The sequence below is a fragment of the Seriola lalandi genome, unplaced genomic scaffold, assembly GCF_002814215.2.
Source record: "Seriola lalandi dorsalis isolate HSWRI2012SDOR001 ecotype SW California unplaced genomic scaffold, Sedor1 jcf7180002054571, whole genome shotgun sequence".
In the NCBI taxonomy this organism is placed as follows: Eukaryota; Metazoa; Chordata; class Actinopteri; order Carangiformes; family Carangidae; genus Seriola; species Seriola lalandi.
This window is the reverse complement of record NW_019525124.1, coordinates 482091-499393: the sequence shown is the minus strand read 5'-3', so window position 1 is coordinate 499393 and position 17303 is coordinate 482091. Positions and strand designations below refer to the sequence as shown.

The window sequence follows — 17303 nt, the reverse complement described above, 5'->3', positions numbered from 1 at the left end:
CAGGTGGGCGGGGCTTGGGGCATGGCTGAGAGTGGTGACTGCTTTGTTGTGACATCACAAAGTTCCAGAAGTCCTGACGGCTGGTTTTAAGGCTCAGTTTCTGAATACAGGCTGTGTGCATTTCTCTGTTACTGAGCACTTTGATACTTTCACAGTATTAATATAGAACCTAGACCTGATCTATAATCAAACTACACATGGACATCTACACAATATGGGACCTTTGATATCTTGACCTTTAAAGCAGTAATCTGAAACATTCTTGTGCTTTTATTTTTATACTAGAAGTCATTGCTTTGGTGTTTCTGCTCTGCACTTCCCAGAAATCACAGTGAAGTTGATACTGTTGCATCTTTCCTGCGTGTTGAGGTCGCGTCTTGTTCCTGGTCTTTAAGACAGAAAAAAGTTTACATGAAGTGGCTCGAGGTTAAAGAGGCGACATATCAGAAACAACATTTATTCATGTAACATTAATTTGCATATTGAGAAAAATCATCAGTTGCTTTCTTGTGAGTGAGGTGACTGTGTGTGTGTGTTTCGTTGGGGGTGGTAATCCTGCCCCCACTGTCTTTAAGTCCCCAGCCTCATAGTCACATGGCACCAGAGGGTGGGGTAAGGAGAGGGTAGGGAGGTTTGGGAAGGGGGTGGGGTGTACTTCTCCTTTTCGTGCCACAACGGACTGACCAGCCAACCAGAAGATGAGACAAGAAGTGCACCCTTGTTGTTTGTTCGCCTTTGGCTCCTGCCATCTGTCCGACTGGTTCCTGACACCTGTACCAGCCTGTCAGAGCCGGGCTTCCCTGTCATGGGGGGTAACGCGGGGTCTGGCCTGTAGGGAGACACAGAGAAGTGGGGCAAATGTAGCAGCTCCAGAGAATTAAGGAAAGAGGTGTGTGTGTGTGTGTGTGTGTGCGTGCGTGCGTGCGTGCGTGTGTGTGTGTGGGTCAGGGTGAAATTGGGGCCACTTTTTTGAGGAATGAACTCAACAGTCCTCTAAACTGCACCTGCTGCATACATATATTTAACATATATCATTTTTTGGTAAATTACCTTTACAGGTGCTTGTACCCCGAACCGTTTTTCATCAGAATATTGGCTAGAAGTTCAGAGGCGACTGGAAAGCAAATAGTTGGCATGCTGTAAAAGCATGGAAACAGCTATTAATGCGGTGCCAGATGTTCATCAGACGGTGATGTAAATGGGAGGATTCGCAGTTATTTTTGAGGGGCAGGCTGCTTGAAAGGCAAACGCCGTTGCTGCGAGGACCGATGTGTTCATGTGCAGATCTTATCTGAGCCAAGAGGGGTTCACTACCCAAAAAAAAAAAAAAAAAAAAAAGAGAGAGTCTGCAACAACTCAGGCCAGCTCTGAATCGACGACAAAGGCCCCATGAAAGAGCACATTAAATTCTATCACTAAGGTGATGTCAGAGTGATGGAGTCCTCCAAGACACGACGGCCCCCCTGGCTGAGCTGCAGGGACTTTTTGGCACCAGAAGAAAAAAGAAACAGATGCAGCCTAAACCTGTTAGTCGCCCACCTCTAATCGGCTTACACTGGCTCGGTGACAGGCGACTGGCACCTCCAAAGGGTCGCAGACATGGCTGCTCGTGCACACACCTCACAAGAAAGGATGACATGTTGGATATCCACATGAAACCAGAAACAGCACTTCACACGTTCGGCAAGCTGGTAAACCAGATCACTGAACACATCAAGCTCACCTTTTTAATGCTCATAACTATGTATTTGCATCCACATATTCTCATCCAGAGTGTGTTTTTAATATGTTCCTTTCATCCTCCATCCAAAAATCACATTTGTTTCTCTGACTCAAGAGAAAATTAATTTCCGGATCATTGTTTCAGGGTGTTGTTTGTGTCCCTCGGGCACAAATCAAGTCATAAACACTTTATTTTCAAACGCGAGAGACTGCAAAATGATTTCTTTTAGGAGTTTTAAAGAATGGATTTCCCGTAGATGCTAACAGGTGTGAGGAGAGGAGTGGATGGTAAAATAAAGTTTCCTAAACCTGCTGACCCTCACGAGATAAAGATCTCCTTTTCCTCACACTTGTGTAATATGAAGTCACCCCCCCTCTGATCACGTCCAGTTGCTGCGTCTTGCAGGCCGAAAGCAGGCGGGAAAGCGATGACCACGAACGAGCTATAGCGGCCGGTTCTCAGCCGAGGACGATCCTGTAGGTCCCGACAAGTCAAACAACAAAGTGGCTCTTTGCCAAGTTATGGAGCCGTTCACACAGACATGAGGAGGAATTAACACGGTGTTAACGCGGCTCAAACCTCAGCGCTGAGGGCCACTCATGTTTACAGTCGGAACAGAGGGGCCGCTGTGAATTACAGCAAACTGACGAACCTGTATGTGTGTTCAGGGCCTGACCTGACAGCACTTACACCGACTGAAGAAATGCAAACACACCTATAGAAACATTTCAGTGCAAATACTCTTCATTGTTATTCAGTTTGTGTTACTGCATTGGAAAAAAAAAAAAAGAGAGAATTTCACTCTCCTGCTTCTTAGATTTTACAAAAACCTGTAGCCTGTATTTAGTCTGAATGAAAAGAAGAGAAATGCATGAAGATACGAAATGGTCTCGTGCCACAGTTCATATCAGGTTTTGTTTGGAATAGTCATTCATTTTTTCTTTTCTGAAAACCACTTTTCTTTTCAGATTTAGAACTCTACAGCAGTTTTAACTATCGATTTGCTGGCAAGCAAAAAAAAAAAAAATCTGCAGCTGCCATGAACGTTTACTAGCATCAGTGTGTGTGCTTGTATTGTAACTTGGTTTATTGTATAGTCATGTTATCAACCAACATTAATGTTATTTTTTTAGCTGTTCTTCCTGCTGTTGAAAAACTTTGTTTGACTTGCCACGTGAATCAGAGTCAAACATAAAGTTTGAAATAAAGAAAAACATTATATTATAATTCAGCCATGTTGATAACACTGCTCCGGCAACCATTCATTTCTCACCGTAATTTCTTCAAAAACAACAACAACAAATAAAAAAAAACAATCAGTTTTGCTGCTTTGAAATGTAATATACATTACTTCATTCTTTTCAGCGTGGTCACAGCCAACTTCAGATATTTCACCTAACATCAGCGTCTCTCTTGCGTCTGCAGGTTGTGACTGACACTGAAGAGCAGCATGGAGACCTCCGCTCCAACAGCCACAGAGAAGAAGGAGTGTAAGCCCTCAGGTCTGGATGGAAGCAGCTTCTCAGAACTCCCCAAAAAGCCCTCACCCACCACTCTGACCAGAGGTACTGCAGCTTTCCGGCGCTGTTTTCTCACTTACCTTTTACACTAGATGGTTGACACTGGGTTGCAGGTGACACCTAGCTGAACCTAACACAACAGACCTGCAATAACGCAAGTCCCTATAACACTATAATACAATAGCAGCAGAAACTGCAGCCTCCAAAGTCAAAAACAGAACAAGATAACCTTCATGAAGGAGGGCTTACTGCAGGGCTGTTGTATCAGACTGCACCAGTTTTAGCTAGGTGTTCCTAATAAACTGCCAGCTGAGTGCACAGTAGGTATTACACACGATAACGGCAGTGTAATAGTAAACAGGGTCATTTAGTAATTTGGTGATGAAATGGGAGCGCTTCAGCTCTGTTCGGTTTAATGCAGCGCTCTTGCATCCTGCTGTCTGTCCGTAGGATCGCGCACTCTGCAGTGCAGTCGACCGAAACGTTACGGCTATTCACACAAGTTGCTGGGTGGCGCATGAAAAGCGTTGGACCCAGAGACAGGGGCCGTGTGTTTCCGAGATGTCAAAGAATGGGTGATGAAAAAATGTTATAATGAGGTCGAAAGACCTTGTTCTCACCTCCCGAGTGTAAATTTCATGAATTACTAAAAAAGGCTGGCATAGCAGTGGACGACATAGTGTATCAGAGGCCTCGGATAAAGGCTGGGAGGAGGGAAGGGCCTTTGAAATGCTAACAAGATGTCGTATAACATTGTGGCAGTATTTATGCTTAATGATGGGCTTGGTGGCCTGCCACGAGAGGAGCCATGAGCATTAATTGTTTAGGGATGCGGGGTGAGAAACTGGGACGTTCCAGTGCTCTCTCCCTGGCACCTCCACAAAGAGGCCACAAGTTTTTCAAACCAGCAAAGAAGAAAATATTGTGCTTGCCACATCATGAATTATTCAGCCATTTACACAGTTATGACCATTGTGCGTGATGTAGGCAGTCAGGGGTTGAATTTTCATAACCTTGCACCAGTGTGAAGAAAGTAGTCTTCACCCATCACCCATCAGGGGTTATTTGTGCTGGTGAGGTCACACGGAGGGTGCGGGGTGTGCAAAATTCCCTCTTTTAATGGGGTCATAATTAAAAGATGAGAGCTCATGTTTTCATTAGTGAATATGTGATATAAACTCCTCATAACGAGGTTGGAGGACCTTGTTCGGGCCTCTGAGGTACCACTGTTATAAATTACTAACGGCTGCTGGTGGACACTGAAAGCCCCCAGGAAGACACGCTGGCATCATCTGAGGGGCCACTGCAGAAACATATCACTCAAGTTGTTTTACTGTTTAATGAAGGGCCTGGTGGCCTGCCATCACAAAGCCCACTTTGTGGCACAGGGGGACAGTAGAAGTAGGGCATTAGTATGTCATTAGACACTTTTAAAGCTCTGCTTTTGTTTTCAATTTGATGATTCCTTCCTTTTATTTGAGCTGCTTCTCAGATTAGTTTGCATGTGCAAACAAAAATATGGGACAAGTACGAATAAATCAAGCAGCTTGGATACAGTCATGCTTAAAGGTCTTTGTTTATTCAACTTTTATTTGAATTGGAATTTCAAAGTACTCCAAACCAGGCAAACTACATTACATAGTTATAATATGTAACTTTTTCACATTAAAATGACTAGACCTATGTAATTTTTTCAATTGTATACTTTCATTATCACAAATGTTTCCATCAACCCTCAATGCTAATGGTCTGTTTCTTTAGTCATCTGTCAATGGTGGTTTCCTGCCAGAAGAGTCACATTTTTAAGACACACTTTTGACACCTTGGTGGTTTTCAGCTCTATGAACCAGATGAAGGATTTTAGTCGTCGGACGTCTGGATCTGAAGTTATCAGAGAAACAAGCTGAGGAAACAGCTCAGCTCTCAGTCGCTGTAGACGTCCTGTCCTGTGTCACTGAAGAGCGTCAGTGAATCTCTGATTTTTAAAGTGAAACTGCTTTCTGGGTGTTTCTACTGGTTTTAATCCCCTGGTGTGTTTGTTATGGAGAGGAGGACACCTCTGTGGATAATTCAGCTGCTGGTAAAAACCTCCTGAACGTCTCACGCTGAAGGCTGAACCGGGAGAAGCTGATGGCAACGATGGTGAAGACAACAACCCCCATGATCCCGCGCTACTTTACAACATCACCCAACTCTGTCTTTTGTCATGGTTTTGATTGACAGGCCCCTAGTGGCAGAAGTTACAGACTGTGCGTTTAAGCTTGATAATAAAACAACACAATAAAATATCGTAACTGTAGTAGAAACATCCTGAGAACATCTTGTTCACTTTAATCCGCCGTGTCAGCTGGCCACGAATCTCATAACTGGTTTCATGAGAGCTCACTGTGCTTGTGTTTCATGGAGACACGCCTCGCCCTGTTGAACTTCACTGTGACTCCGAGTGTAAGGATGTAATGGAAGTGTGTTTGGCCTCTAATGCAGAGTGTGTCCAACAGGAAGGAGAGGAGGTAGGAGAGCGTCCAGGGATGCTGGCACGAAAGTGCAGGTCGGGTTCAGTCCATGTGATAGGAATCAGGGCCTTGTTAATGGTTTTAAATGGGCACCCACATTCTGTGTGACAGCCTGCATCTGTCTCACAGCTACAGGGCATGCTTCAACAGGCTCGGCCCCTGCAACCCGACTCCCAGGCCCCTGGGATTTACGAGTCTGTGTCGGCTTGTGCCTTACCATGTCAGAGTAACATGTGTTCAGATTAGGTGCCCGCTTCCAGAACTGTAAAACATCTCATGGTTTCAAAGGCATACCTGTGATTGATGCACCTCCTCCTCCTCCTCCTCCTTACTTCACGCCGTCTGAGGGTATAAGATGCTCAGATGTGCCGTCTCCCGCCGCCTTCCCCTGGCCTCGTCTGAGAGGGAGCATCGCCTTCAAACATAGATCTGCCAGCTTGTTGTTTTACGGCCCTTGTTATATGCTGAGAAAGTTTGCCAGAGAGAATTTTTCCATCATCCCTCACTTTGGTGTTGACTGTACGAGGCCAGTGGAGCAGACGCTCTCTGTTATTTCTACCTAACCAGTGTCTTATATTCATCCTTCTTTGAGTTCGGCCGTAGCTTTTGCGAACTGCCGCCAAAGATTGATGTTCTTCAGCATTATAAAACACATTGTCTACGGATGATTATTCACAGCTTCGATGTAAGAAGGATGCCAATGATGCACCGGGAAAAAACTTTCCCAGCATTTGTCAACACAGCATTAAATCAACCACTCCTCCAGTGCACGGATCAACTGCTAGTCTGACTCGTAGAAGTCACTGTGGTGTAGATGGAAGAAGAAGAAGAGGAGTCTGGTGTAAAAAGTGTGGTGTTGTGATGAGGTTCTGGGTGTTAATCATGGTCAGCATGGATAAGGCTACGTACACGCTAATACGGCTTCATTTTAAAACGTCCCCGATGGAGCGCATACTGCTTAGGCTCAGTCCATAACGCAGCGGCCCAGGTTCGAAGCCACCCACCCTTTACTGCATGTCACCCCCTCTTTCTCGCCCAACTTTCCTGTCATTCTCTCACTGTCCCTTAAAAAAATATAACTAAACTTTAAAAAAAAAAAGCCATTTTAAAACAAAAACAATCTCTGTCCAGACGAGCGTTTTACCTCCAAATCAGAAATGATCTCCATCCAAACTAACATACCTGAAAACACACACACACACACATGATCATTCACGTGCACTGGGCATGTACCAGCAGGTGTAAAACAGGAAGCAGATGATTAATTGTAGTAGGTGATTAGTTGCAGAAAATACTACGAAGGAGGAACAGCAAAGACAGTTGTAACATTAAAATGCAGAATTTAACCGCACAACAACTTTTGAAACTAAAACGCGGCCAGCAGCGTTTCCAAAAGTCTCTGTTTTAGGTGCTCGTAAACTCCAGAGTGGTGTGGATGGCAGGAGTAAACGTACCATAAGAGATACATGTTAAAACTAAAACGTAGTAGTGTGGATGTAGTCTAGAGGGGTCACCAGGATCTCTGCAGTGGCCACAGGGCCTTTCTCTGGAGCAGGTCAGCCCCACCACCCCACCAGCCCTTCAGTGGAGAAAAATGTCCGGGAGAAAAATAGACACCCCCCCACCACCACCACCCTAACCCACTCTTACCCCTTACCCCGATCTCCCTCTCCATCCACAGCAGGCCTACTCCAAAGGGAGGACAGCCACTAATCTTCCTGAGAAAGAGATTTCTGCCTTTCTTTCTGTGTCCCTAAATGAGGCTCTTACGCTGCTGTGGTTCCACAGACTGGGTGAGAGGTGGAGGGCGGTGTGGGGGCATGGGGGGGTGGTGTGTGTGTGTGTGTGGGGGGGGGGGTTATGCAGGGATGCCTGCATTCATGCCAGACCCCTATGCCCCCTTTTGGGTTTAACTCCTTGGCCCTCCACCTTAGTTGAAAGAATCAGAGAATTAATCTCCTGATAATTACAGTATTTTAAAAATGAAAAATACCCATACTCCTTTGCAGCATCCAGACAAGTGAGTTAAAGCAGAGCAGAGAAACTTGTAGGTTAAGTGTGCAGCACAATGCAACTGTCGGTATCTTTCCTATTTAAAGAAATGCTGTAGATCGAATTACGTGGCTGCTCGTACCAGAAACACCTCCCCCGGCTCCCGAAGCCACCAAACATGTCATGGGTTTCATTTTTAACAGCCCAAAGTACATATTCGTGTCCCCAGTGTTGAGAGACAGAGAGAGAATCGACTCTATCAGGTGTCATCTACAGTAACATTTCGTTACAGCATATCAATAATGCCTTTCCTGATACATGAGAAGACCTGCGAGCAACAAGCTTACAGGAAGGAACTATTGACCAAGTCCCGATGTTGTTTACTTTCCTGTCAGAGTCTATAGCCGCACACTATCAGGAACCCATCGCTGTCCTCCAAGAATGACTGAAAGAGCGGCCGATATTGTTTCTGTCCCGGAATGTCTTTCAGTTTATAGCTTTGATTTTCAAACTTACAGTTGCATCGTCTGCAGAGTCGGTTTACACTTGGATTTTGTGCCTGATACGTCCAGCGAGTTGGGACTGGACACATCTAATGCAGCATTACATTCATTTTTACCTGTTTCTTTACCTGTTTATTTTCACCTTGATTATCTGGGTTTACAGAGATTGCTGCTTCCATTGATTCATGTGTATTTTATAAACATGACAGTCCTGTTAAAAATAAGTAACAAACTACGCTTCGTTGCTAGGCGACATCTAGTGGTGGTAGTAATGATGACAGGAGCAAAGGGAAAAGTGCGGTGACGTAGTATAAAGAGAGACAAAGTCCATGTCAGGAGGAGGTGGTGGTGGTGGATGAATATGACACAGAGAGCTGCGTTCGATTCCCATGTGAAAGTAGCTGTTTCTAGCTTCTATTATCCATGACTGTTCGACAAAGTAACGACGTTGTTATTGTTGTAGCCATGACAACAAAGATCGTCTAATGTTGAGGAAGTACTTATTTTAACCCAAATCACCATCTTTTCCTAAACCTAACCAAGCCATGACTGTTATTATAGTAACCATGGCAACAAAGGTAGGTACACGGCTATAGGTACAGTCCAGGTGTTTATTATTGTAACTATGACAACCAAGGTCCGGTATTCCTGCCGCCATAGGGGGCGGTATTTCAGGAGACACTCCTATGGATCGTATCAGGAAGCTGAAAAAAACAACCTGTGGTTGCTCAGGTTGGAGGAGTGGTTGATCTTGTTGTTATAAACAGTTAACTTGGTTTCTTTCCAAGTCACCCCTCAACTCCTCGTCCATCCTCACATCTCTCTCTCTCTTTCTCTCTCTCTGTCTTATCTAGAGTTTCACTTTGGGGCACCAGCTGGCCAAGACAGGATTTAAAGATTAGATATGCTAAGTGAAAGCACAAGAGGGACATCTTGTTTTTTTTCACTCTTTTTTTTTGGCCTTGCTGATTGCCGTGTAAAAGCCAACAACATAGGTTTTTGAGCCTTGAGTTTCTGCCTTTATCATCAGTCATTACACGGCGCTCTCATCATCACATCACAGAAGTGCTGGTCCACGTACCGAGAGAGGAGAGCTACACTGAGAGATTCCTAGCAATTGGTTACAAGGCTTTTGCAGCTTAATATACAGTATATATACATATCATTGCTTTTCACATTATTTAAATCTGAATTATGAATACATTCCCTGGCCTCTTTTTTAATGTTTACTTGAAGCACATAAGCACCCCCCCCCCCCCCCCCCCCCCACACACACACACACACACACACACACACACACAGCTGAATCCAACTACAGAGTTCAGAGGAATCCCTAAGAAGCTGAAAGCACTGCAGAGATGCATCTTTTTTGAAAAAGAATATCACAAGACAAATGTTTATTTTAGTGAATGCTTGGAAGTAGTCGTAAAGGCTCGCATTAAGCTGCCTGGTCCTCCTATTGTAGTTTTTGAGCCAATGCCTATAGTAGAGTGTGTTGACTCAATGGAAAACTGACAGCCTTTGGCGGGTCTCTAATGTGGTTCTGAAATATAAATCAGGCTCAAATGAGAGGACATTTCTGATATTGGTTGTTTCTTTGGAACGCTCTGCCTCAGCTTCAAAGAGTAAAAAAAAAAAAAGCAACATGCTATGCTTTGGGCAATGTCTGCGAATATAAATCTCTCTGTACCAGAGGCGTCTGCACACGCAGGGCCCAAAGACAACATGTTACATTCTTCGCCGTTTACAAGCAGTGGGAGAGGCGGTGGAGGCAATATATGGATGCTTTAGGGGATTAACCAACACTCCGTCAGCCCAGCTTTCTCTCCCCATCCCTCCAGTCTTTCCCTTCTCCCTGGCTTGTGCTTCCTTTTTTCCTTTTCAGCTTCATCCTCTCTTAAACAGAAAGCTCTTTCCCAGCATGCATGAGTGTAATCCATGCCCCTGCCTCTAAGACACTTCCTGCCTGTTTTGTTTGTTAGGCTGATGGGAATCAAGCCCCAATAAGGTGCCGAGCTCTCTCCTCTTCTCCGAGGTGTCGCCTCAGGCAACCGCTTTCTTTGGACAGGAAGACGCTGCGTGTTATTAAAGAACTTGTTGAAAGTCCGTGCCCGTGCATTTCTGTGCTGCGAACCCTCCGTCCCCCTGACCCAGCGTAACCCTCGGCGTCCATTAGACTTGAGCCACCAGCCTGCCAGCCTCTGCTGCTTTCATCCGCTAATGTAGCTCTAACACTCACAGTTCAAGTGAAGCAAAATAAACATCTGAGGAGTTTAGACATGGTAAAACAAAAATGTGTGCTAGCTGTAAACACGGGCGGGAGGCGCTTATGTAAACACGCCTGGTTCCTATGGCTGAGTTGGTCTAAAGGCGGACAGTTTGTGGTCAGGCTCTTCCGGTTCATGCCCCCCCCCCAGCCTCACCCCTTAACCTCCCCCCACCCGCGCCTGCAGACACAGCTGTTGTCCGCCCTCACAGAAATGTTGCTGCATGGAGGAAAAGAATCAGTCAGCGCGCTGCACGGAGCGAAGAAGCCCATTCACCCGTGATGAGACGCGCATGTCTGCAGTTACTCAAACATCAGTCGAGGTTAAAATAAAACACTGAAAACGCTGCATCAACATAGACCTCTCCAGGGACAATGTGTGCATTTTATTGAATACTAGACTGCTACTCTAAAGACCCCCCACCCAACACATCAGTTGTGTCTGAGCCTGAGTAAGCCAGTGGACAATAGGTGTCTTTACAATTAATGCCTGGTGTAAATGTGTTGCTGCCACCCCAGAAAGAAAGAGGAGGAAATTGATTTTTGCCATCAGTGAAATTCTTCCTGAGGGAAACGCTGCTTCTTGTAATTACAGATCTAAGGTTTCACTGCCAGCGCTCTCCAGCCTCCGTTAGCATTTAGCAATTAGCCTAATCACTGAGAGCCCCGGGGCAGACTTGAGCCAGGCTGTTTGAGCCAGACTTGTCCATACATGTCACTTGCCAGCCTGTGTGTGAATTGAATGAAATGAGCTGCTTTGGGCTCCAACTTTTTTTTTTTTAAATAAAACAGTTGTAGCCAGAAACAATAGCAAACCGTCCTACCCAGTCAGTGAGTGGGTTTGCAGCAGAGGAGGAAGAATCTCACATAAACATCCCTGAAAAAATAAACTTGTACAATGTATTTTTATGGTCACGTCTCCAGCGGCGAGAATCTGTCTCCAGCTGTAACAGCTACTGGCCTCAACCCAGGGATAAAGCGTGCAACCAGCAAAATAAGCAGGTGAGGTTGCCTTGGTAAATAAAGTGGATGCAGGTATAACAAACAAAAAGCTGCTCCTGCTGATAAATTCACCGGCTCTGGGATCAGAGAGGAAACACTTCAAGGTCTCACAAACAAATGTCACATATCACGCTTGTCATCGTCGCTTCCTGCAGCGAGGGTTTTTTAAATTTCTTAATTAAAAAAAAAAATATTATTCAATATCTATCCACAAATCTTTCTACATTTAAAGCCCATTGTAAAGGCAAAGAACAGTATGTCTGAATTAATTATCTCATTTGACGTTTCAACAGAGCTGGCTCTCGTTTCTTCCTTACACCTGAGCGTTGTTCATGCTTGATTTTTGATTTCAAACAGATTTTTTGGGGAGATTTGCTTTTTCGCTTTTTTTCCAAGAAAGAAACGAGACAAGACAGTTAGTTGACCTTGAGTGGAATTTATTTTTGTCAGACATAGAGGATGGATTCCAACTTCTTCAAGATAAGAAAGGCATAATTTGGAAAGACCCTCTCCCAGCCATAAACATCCATCATATTCTTTGTGAGAAAGTCCTTTGGGACTTTGCTACTATGAGCTCCACTGCTCTGTAATCACAGCAAAGCCTGTCATAAGGCCCCTGTGTGGTTGTCATGGTCCCTACTAAAGAAGAAAAAAAAAAGCTAAACAAAATGCTGCCATATGGAAAACTCATTTGTAATGTCATTCATCACAGAGCGGCAGGAATAAAGATGGTGTTTCAGCTGGGCAGCAGCAGATGATTGGGTGGTATCTCTAGCTCGGGTGGAATGGGGTAGACTTTTGGTATGGAAGACTCCACTCGGTTTCTAGAGACAGGATGTCTGAGATTTTAATCTCAAATTCTCCTCATTTTAACTAAACCCAAACATCACGTGTCCCTTGGCTGAAACATTTACCCAAGGTTGTTGACAGTACTGTTTTTAGCTCGGTTGGCCTCAGTTCAAAACAAGTCTATGATGGATTTAAGTGGATCATGCAATATAGAAAAAGACAGATGAATAAAGTGTCATTCTGACTTCTTTGCTTTTGTGATTATGCTGCAAACCAAGAAGGGGATGTAAAGAGAGAAACTTGAAGACTATTGAAGACGAGTGTTAAAGTAAAAGAAGTAAAAAGATGCCATATTCCTTCAATAAATGGAACCAGGAGACAGAGTTTACAAGAGATGTGAACAAGGGCAATGAAAAGCAGGAAGAAGACGTATCTTCACAAGGCAACATGTGATATTTTGGTCCAGTTGCAGTTTGACTCAAGTCTATGTTCAAAGCCATTCATCCGTTCATCCATTCATAGATACCGGCAATGAAAACCCCCAAATAAACCTCCATAACTGCTGCTTTAAAGTTTTCATCCATGAAAGTATAATTATTAAGTGATCTACTGCAACTAGGCTCATCGCTCTGCTTCAGCTTCATTGTGTTTATCAAGTGGAAGGAGGCAGCCGTCTAATAAACAGGTCTACAAATGAAAAGGGTTTGTTGAATGAACGGCTGTATGTGTTAGTGTAGCGTGTAAGCCTGTTGTGTTTTGTTTGCCAGGTGATTTCCCCGACGATGTTAGCTAAGCCTTAGAATTCCTGGCTCGTGCTTCAAAGAGCAGTGGGGTCACCTCCCGACAGCAGCGAATACAGACATGTTCGTGGCAGACATGGCTCTGACGCGTGCACGCTGTGAGCTGCATCCTGTGCTTTAAGTTTGTCCAACGGTGTCTAGCAGTTATTTCAGAGAGAAAAAACAATCTTTGGCCATTGTGAATGTTTTGTCATTGTACGTTGTGTGTACTTTGTGTCTTTAGATTGTGAGTCAGACTAAACGAGCAATATGAGGTCATCAGTTTGGCTCTGTGGAATTGTGTTGGTGATTTTCAGATTAGATTTTTCAATACAGATTGCTCTAATGAAAAAAAATCAATGTACACAGTGATACCGTCTAATTCTAACTGCTGTATTTATTAGGGGTGTCATGATTATCAAAATCAAGATTCAATCAGATTCAATTTATTTTCAATTTTAAAGGTCATGATTTGATTCAATTTTCAATTTAAACTATTTTTTTCAGCACTAACAGCTCCTCCATTGTCCATTTGCACTAGTTATTTCTTTAGCACAAGTTGATTTTTGTTGAAGTTTGGCTCTAAATGTGGATGGAGGAGTTGTTTTCCCAGTCAAATCTCTTTCTTTACGGTGCCAGTGTAATTGTCCTTCTGTATTTGTCATTTTACCTGAGGTGGCATACATGGTACCTGAGTGTAGCATAGCATACAAACTGTGGTCACTTACGTTATTGCCATAACTCATGGAGAATGCAAAATATTTCCACTCGGATGATTTCAGAGAAGCAGGAGGACTTTCCAATTGGGTTGTTTGTTTTCGTGTCATCTCCGCCTCCGGTAGAGGCCATCACGTGTCGAAGGTGCAGCTTCAGGTAACAGCTAACTGCTGCTAACTGCTAATGCTACTTTGTTTTGTCAACTTTGTGTTTCTTTTTCTTTGGATGCATGCTGAATACGACCGAGTAGGCAAAAGAATACCGAGAGAATCAACGACACCACTTTTGATTTCAAAGGTCAAAAAAGATCAGTCATTTCGATCAATATTAAATTTAGAACCAAAATTGTGACACCCCTAGTATTTATATTTAACACAAGGGGTTAACTGTGTCCCTGCTATAGTTTTGATATTGTTTTGAATCATAATTAGGTGTCGAATGCGCCACCACAGCACTAAATGGATGTGTATATCATCCAGTCATACTGTGCTTTAAGTCATTCTATTTACATTGTTTCTGTCCCTTGTGGGAAGGTTCATTGTGTTTCTTACTAAATATGAGACTACTCCATGCAGCCACCATAACTCATTACCCTGGAGCTACGCTGTAACCCCTTAACACACGACTATCAGCCCGGCTTAAGTTGGTTAAATGTGATAAATTTTGTTTGCTGGGAAAAGAACCATCACCCCATTGTTGAGGACTTTCAGTGTGGACAGAGAGCTTAAGAAAACAAACTGAAAATCCAAGAGTGGACAGCATTTTCAAATTAGCTGGCTTTGTGTGGACGTGTACTCTCACAATCACTGCTTGACCCTGTCGCTTTAATGCAGCCCGTCTCCAGACCGTTGTCTTATCAGAGATTATGAGGTTGGCATCAGCTGTCATGGTAACAGATTGTAATGTCTGGCGTGTTCTGGCATGGCGCTTCTTCAGCCAGCAAGTACGGCATATCGTAGCAGTCTATAAACATCTCCCTGGAGCTTGGTAATTGGTTTTTGGTCATATTGGTTATATTCATTTGTTACCAACCTGATTTCAAAAAAAAAAAAAAAATGCTAACGAAGTCTAGTGACACATTTTTAAACGTGAACCAGCAAGAATGTGTGAGTTTGTGTATCTGTTTATTGTCGGTGTGTGAGTGAGTGCACATTCCCTGAGTGTTAGCTTTGGCAAAACAGGTTTGAGATGCTTAGGCGATAAAGGTACTGTAAATCCTCTATATTCAGCAGAGTTGTAGTCTTAGAGAGTATCTGGCCCATCTGAAATTCCCACGGAACAAAGAGGGTGGAGGGGGAGAGAGGAAGAGAGACGGAGTAGCGAGAGAGAGTGGGAGAGGGTACTCAGCTGAAGAGGGGGTATTGTTTACATATCAAGATGCTTCCTCCAACTCCCAGGAAAAGCAGTAATTTGCCTTGCATGGTTTTACAGTTTAATTTCTCCATTGTGCAGGGGGATAACCCCTTAATTATAGAGGAGGAAGTAGCCCTAAGCCCCGGACAGAGGGTGAGGGCTCAGAGAGAGCCTGAGTGAGTGTTGGACCCCCGCTTCCTTCTTTCTCACCCTTTCTCTGCTGTGGCCATTTTGCCTGTTCATTAGCACTTGAGGGATATCTGGGTGCTTGCCAATTAGCGCTCCGCTCCAGGTAATATTTCCTTCCATGAGGCCAGACCAGCTCTACTGGTGGAGACTTATAGGCGTCTGGGCCTGGAGGATGTGGGTTCAAGGGGGTTGGGGATTGACGAAGCTGCCAAAACCATCGGGACCCTTACCCATTAAAGTGGCTATTTGTAAGTTTTGATATTGGTACATAGTCAACATTAGCATTAACGGCTGTTTACCTTGCATGTTTGCCAAGAGCTTCAGTCATCGTTGTGTTTATAAGACAAGAGGTTAATACGTCCTCTGAGTAGCTACTTCTTCAGGGCGCTGCAGTGACTCTGTATCTAACTAGCTGGTTAGCATGCTAACTTCAGTAGAAGGAAAGTGGTAGAAACAGAAGCAAGTAAAGGAATTAAGTTTTGATGCTGAACTCATAACTTTTATTTGAGATGCTAACTCTAGCTATGTAGCAAAGGCAAAACTTACAGCTCATTTTAAAGACTTGCAGTCTCTTCATAAAATCACCCCAAGTTAAAACCCTCAATAAAGTAATTAACAGATTAGTTAATGAAGAAAATAATCAGTAGTTACAACCCTTAAAACAAATATTTAATTTAAAGCAAAGGGATTCAGATCATCGCAATCCCAAATGTATGGAATCAGGACATTCAGAACACGGACATGTTTTGTTCATGTCTGCAAGTCAGAAGTTTGAAAAGCAAGTTTTTTGTGAAAGATTTATAAGCTGTCTTAATGTAAGGCATTGTTCAAATATACTGACTCATGCAAAGGAAGCTGCAACAGAGCTATTTTCACAGGTGTGCATTAACTTAACTCAACACTAGGTCGCTTGTGATTCTGTGAAATTGGCCCTGTGCATGTGTGTGTCTGTTACACTGACTGTTTGGTTAGTGTTTAGCTCCAGCAGCTTGTCATAGCTGTAGAGACTGTAATTGCCCCAGATCTTGGCTGTGGGGGCAGATGGAGTAACAACAATAAGAAAAGGTTTTCATTTTGAGTGACTGCAATTCTCCTCATACCAGGACAGTTTAGCATAGTTTTTTTTTTTTTTTTTTTTTTTTATGGTTGTAAAATATTGTGTTTGTATTTCAGCCTAACTGATGCCTTTGTTACATACTGGTATCTCAATACTTTTTACACACTGGCACTGTGTGTTGCCCTTGCCCCTCTCCAGAGTCTGTGCTGGGATTAGGAACAGAGGGGTTTCTGTAGGCTCATGTTCATAGAACGTCCTGAGCAATATTTTCCTTCATAAAATAATTCCAGAAGCAAACACCTCAGCCTCCGAACTAATTTCACTCTTCAAGACTGCAACTTTTACAGCCTGAATCATCACGTGTTGTCCAATCTTGACGGCATTTTGAAGTTATTCTTGGATCAAAATTTCCAAAGCATCTAATGCTAATAATTCATTATTTCTTTAAAAGCTTAATATGACAACTCTGATCTTTGTGAAAGACGAACATTTGTGTGCACATTCACCTCCGTCTTTCTCCTCCACTCTCTAACTTTCTCTTTCTCTCCTCCTCCTCCCTTCCCCTTACTACACTGCCACACAGTTACTAGCACCATTAAGCTGTCATAACACGGCACATATAACCAGAGGTGATCCCAGGACTGAGTGAATCAAGCTCCCCCCGGGGGGGCGAGGCGCTGCGGCAGCCAAACAGGGTCGCTACCTCAGGGTCTGGAGATAGATAGGTACCACATGTAAGCAGATGCAACCACTGGCTCTAATAGGAGCTGACAAGTGGCGGTCTGACAGAGGGAGATCAGATGGCTTGGGTTGGCCTATTGCTATGGAAACAGAGCTCTGTTTCTATAGGCCCAATGTCAGAGTGGTTTGCTTTAAATAGAGACTTTGTACAGATGAAAC

The 17303-nt window shown here is 43.8% G+C and overlaps 1 protein-coding gene across 1 annotated transcript in view; it reads left to right on the top strand.

Annotated features, from left to right (window-relative positions):
• gli2a (GLI family zinc finger 2a) overlaps positions 1 to 17303 on the top strand; it is a 98914-nt gene that overhangs the window by 18506 nt on the left and 63105 nt on the right. The window contains exon 2 of the mRNA XM_023417078.2: positions 3149 to 3288. Within this exon, the coding sequence (XP_023272846.1) occupies positions 3174 to 3288 (115 nt within the window). The 5' untranslated portion in view covers positions 3149 to 3173. The remainder of the gene's footprint in view (positions 1 to 3148; positions 3289 to 17303) is intronic.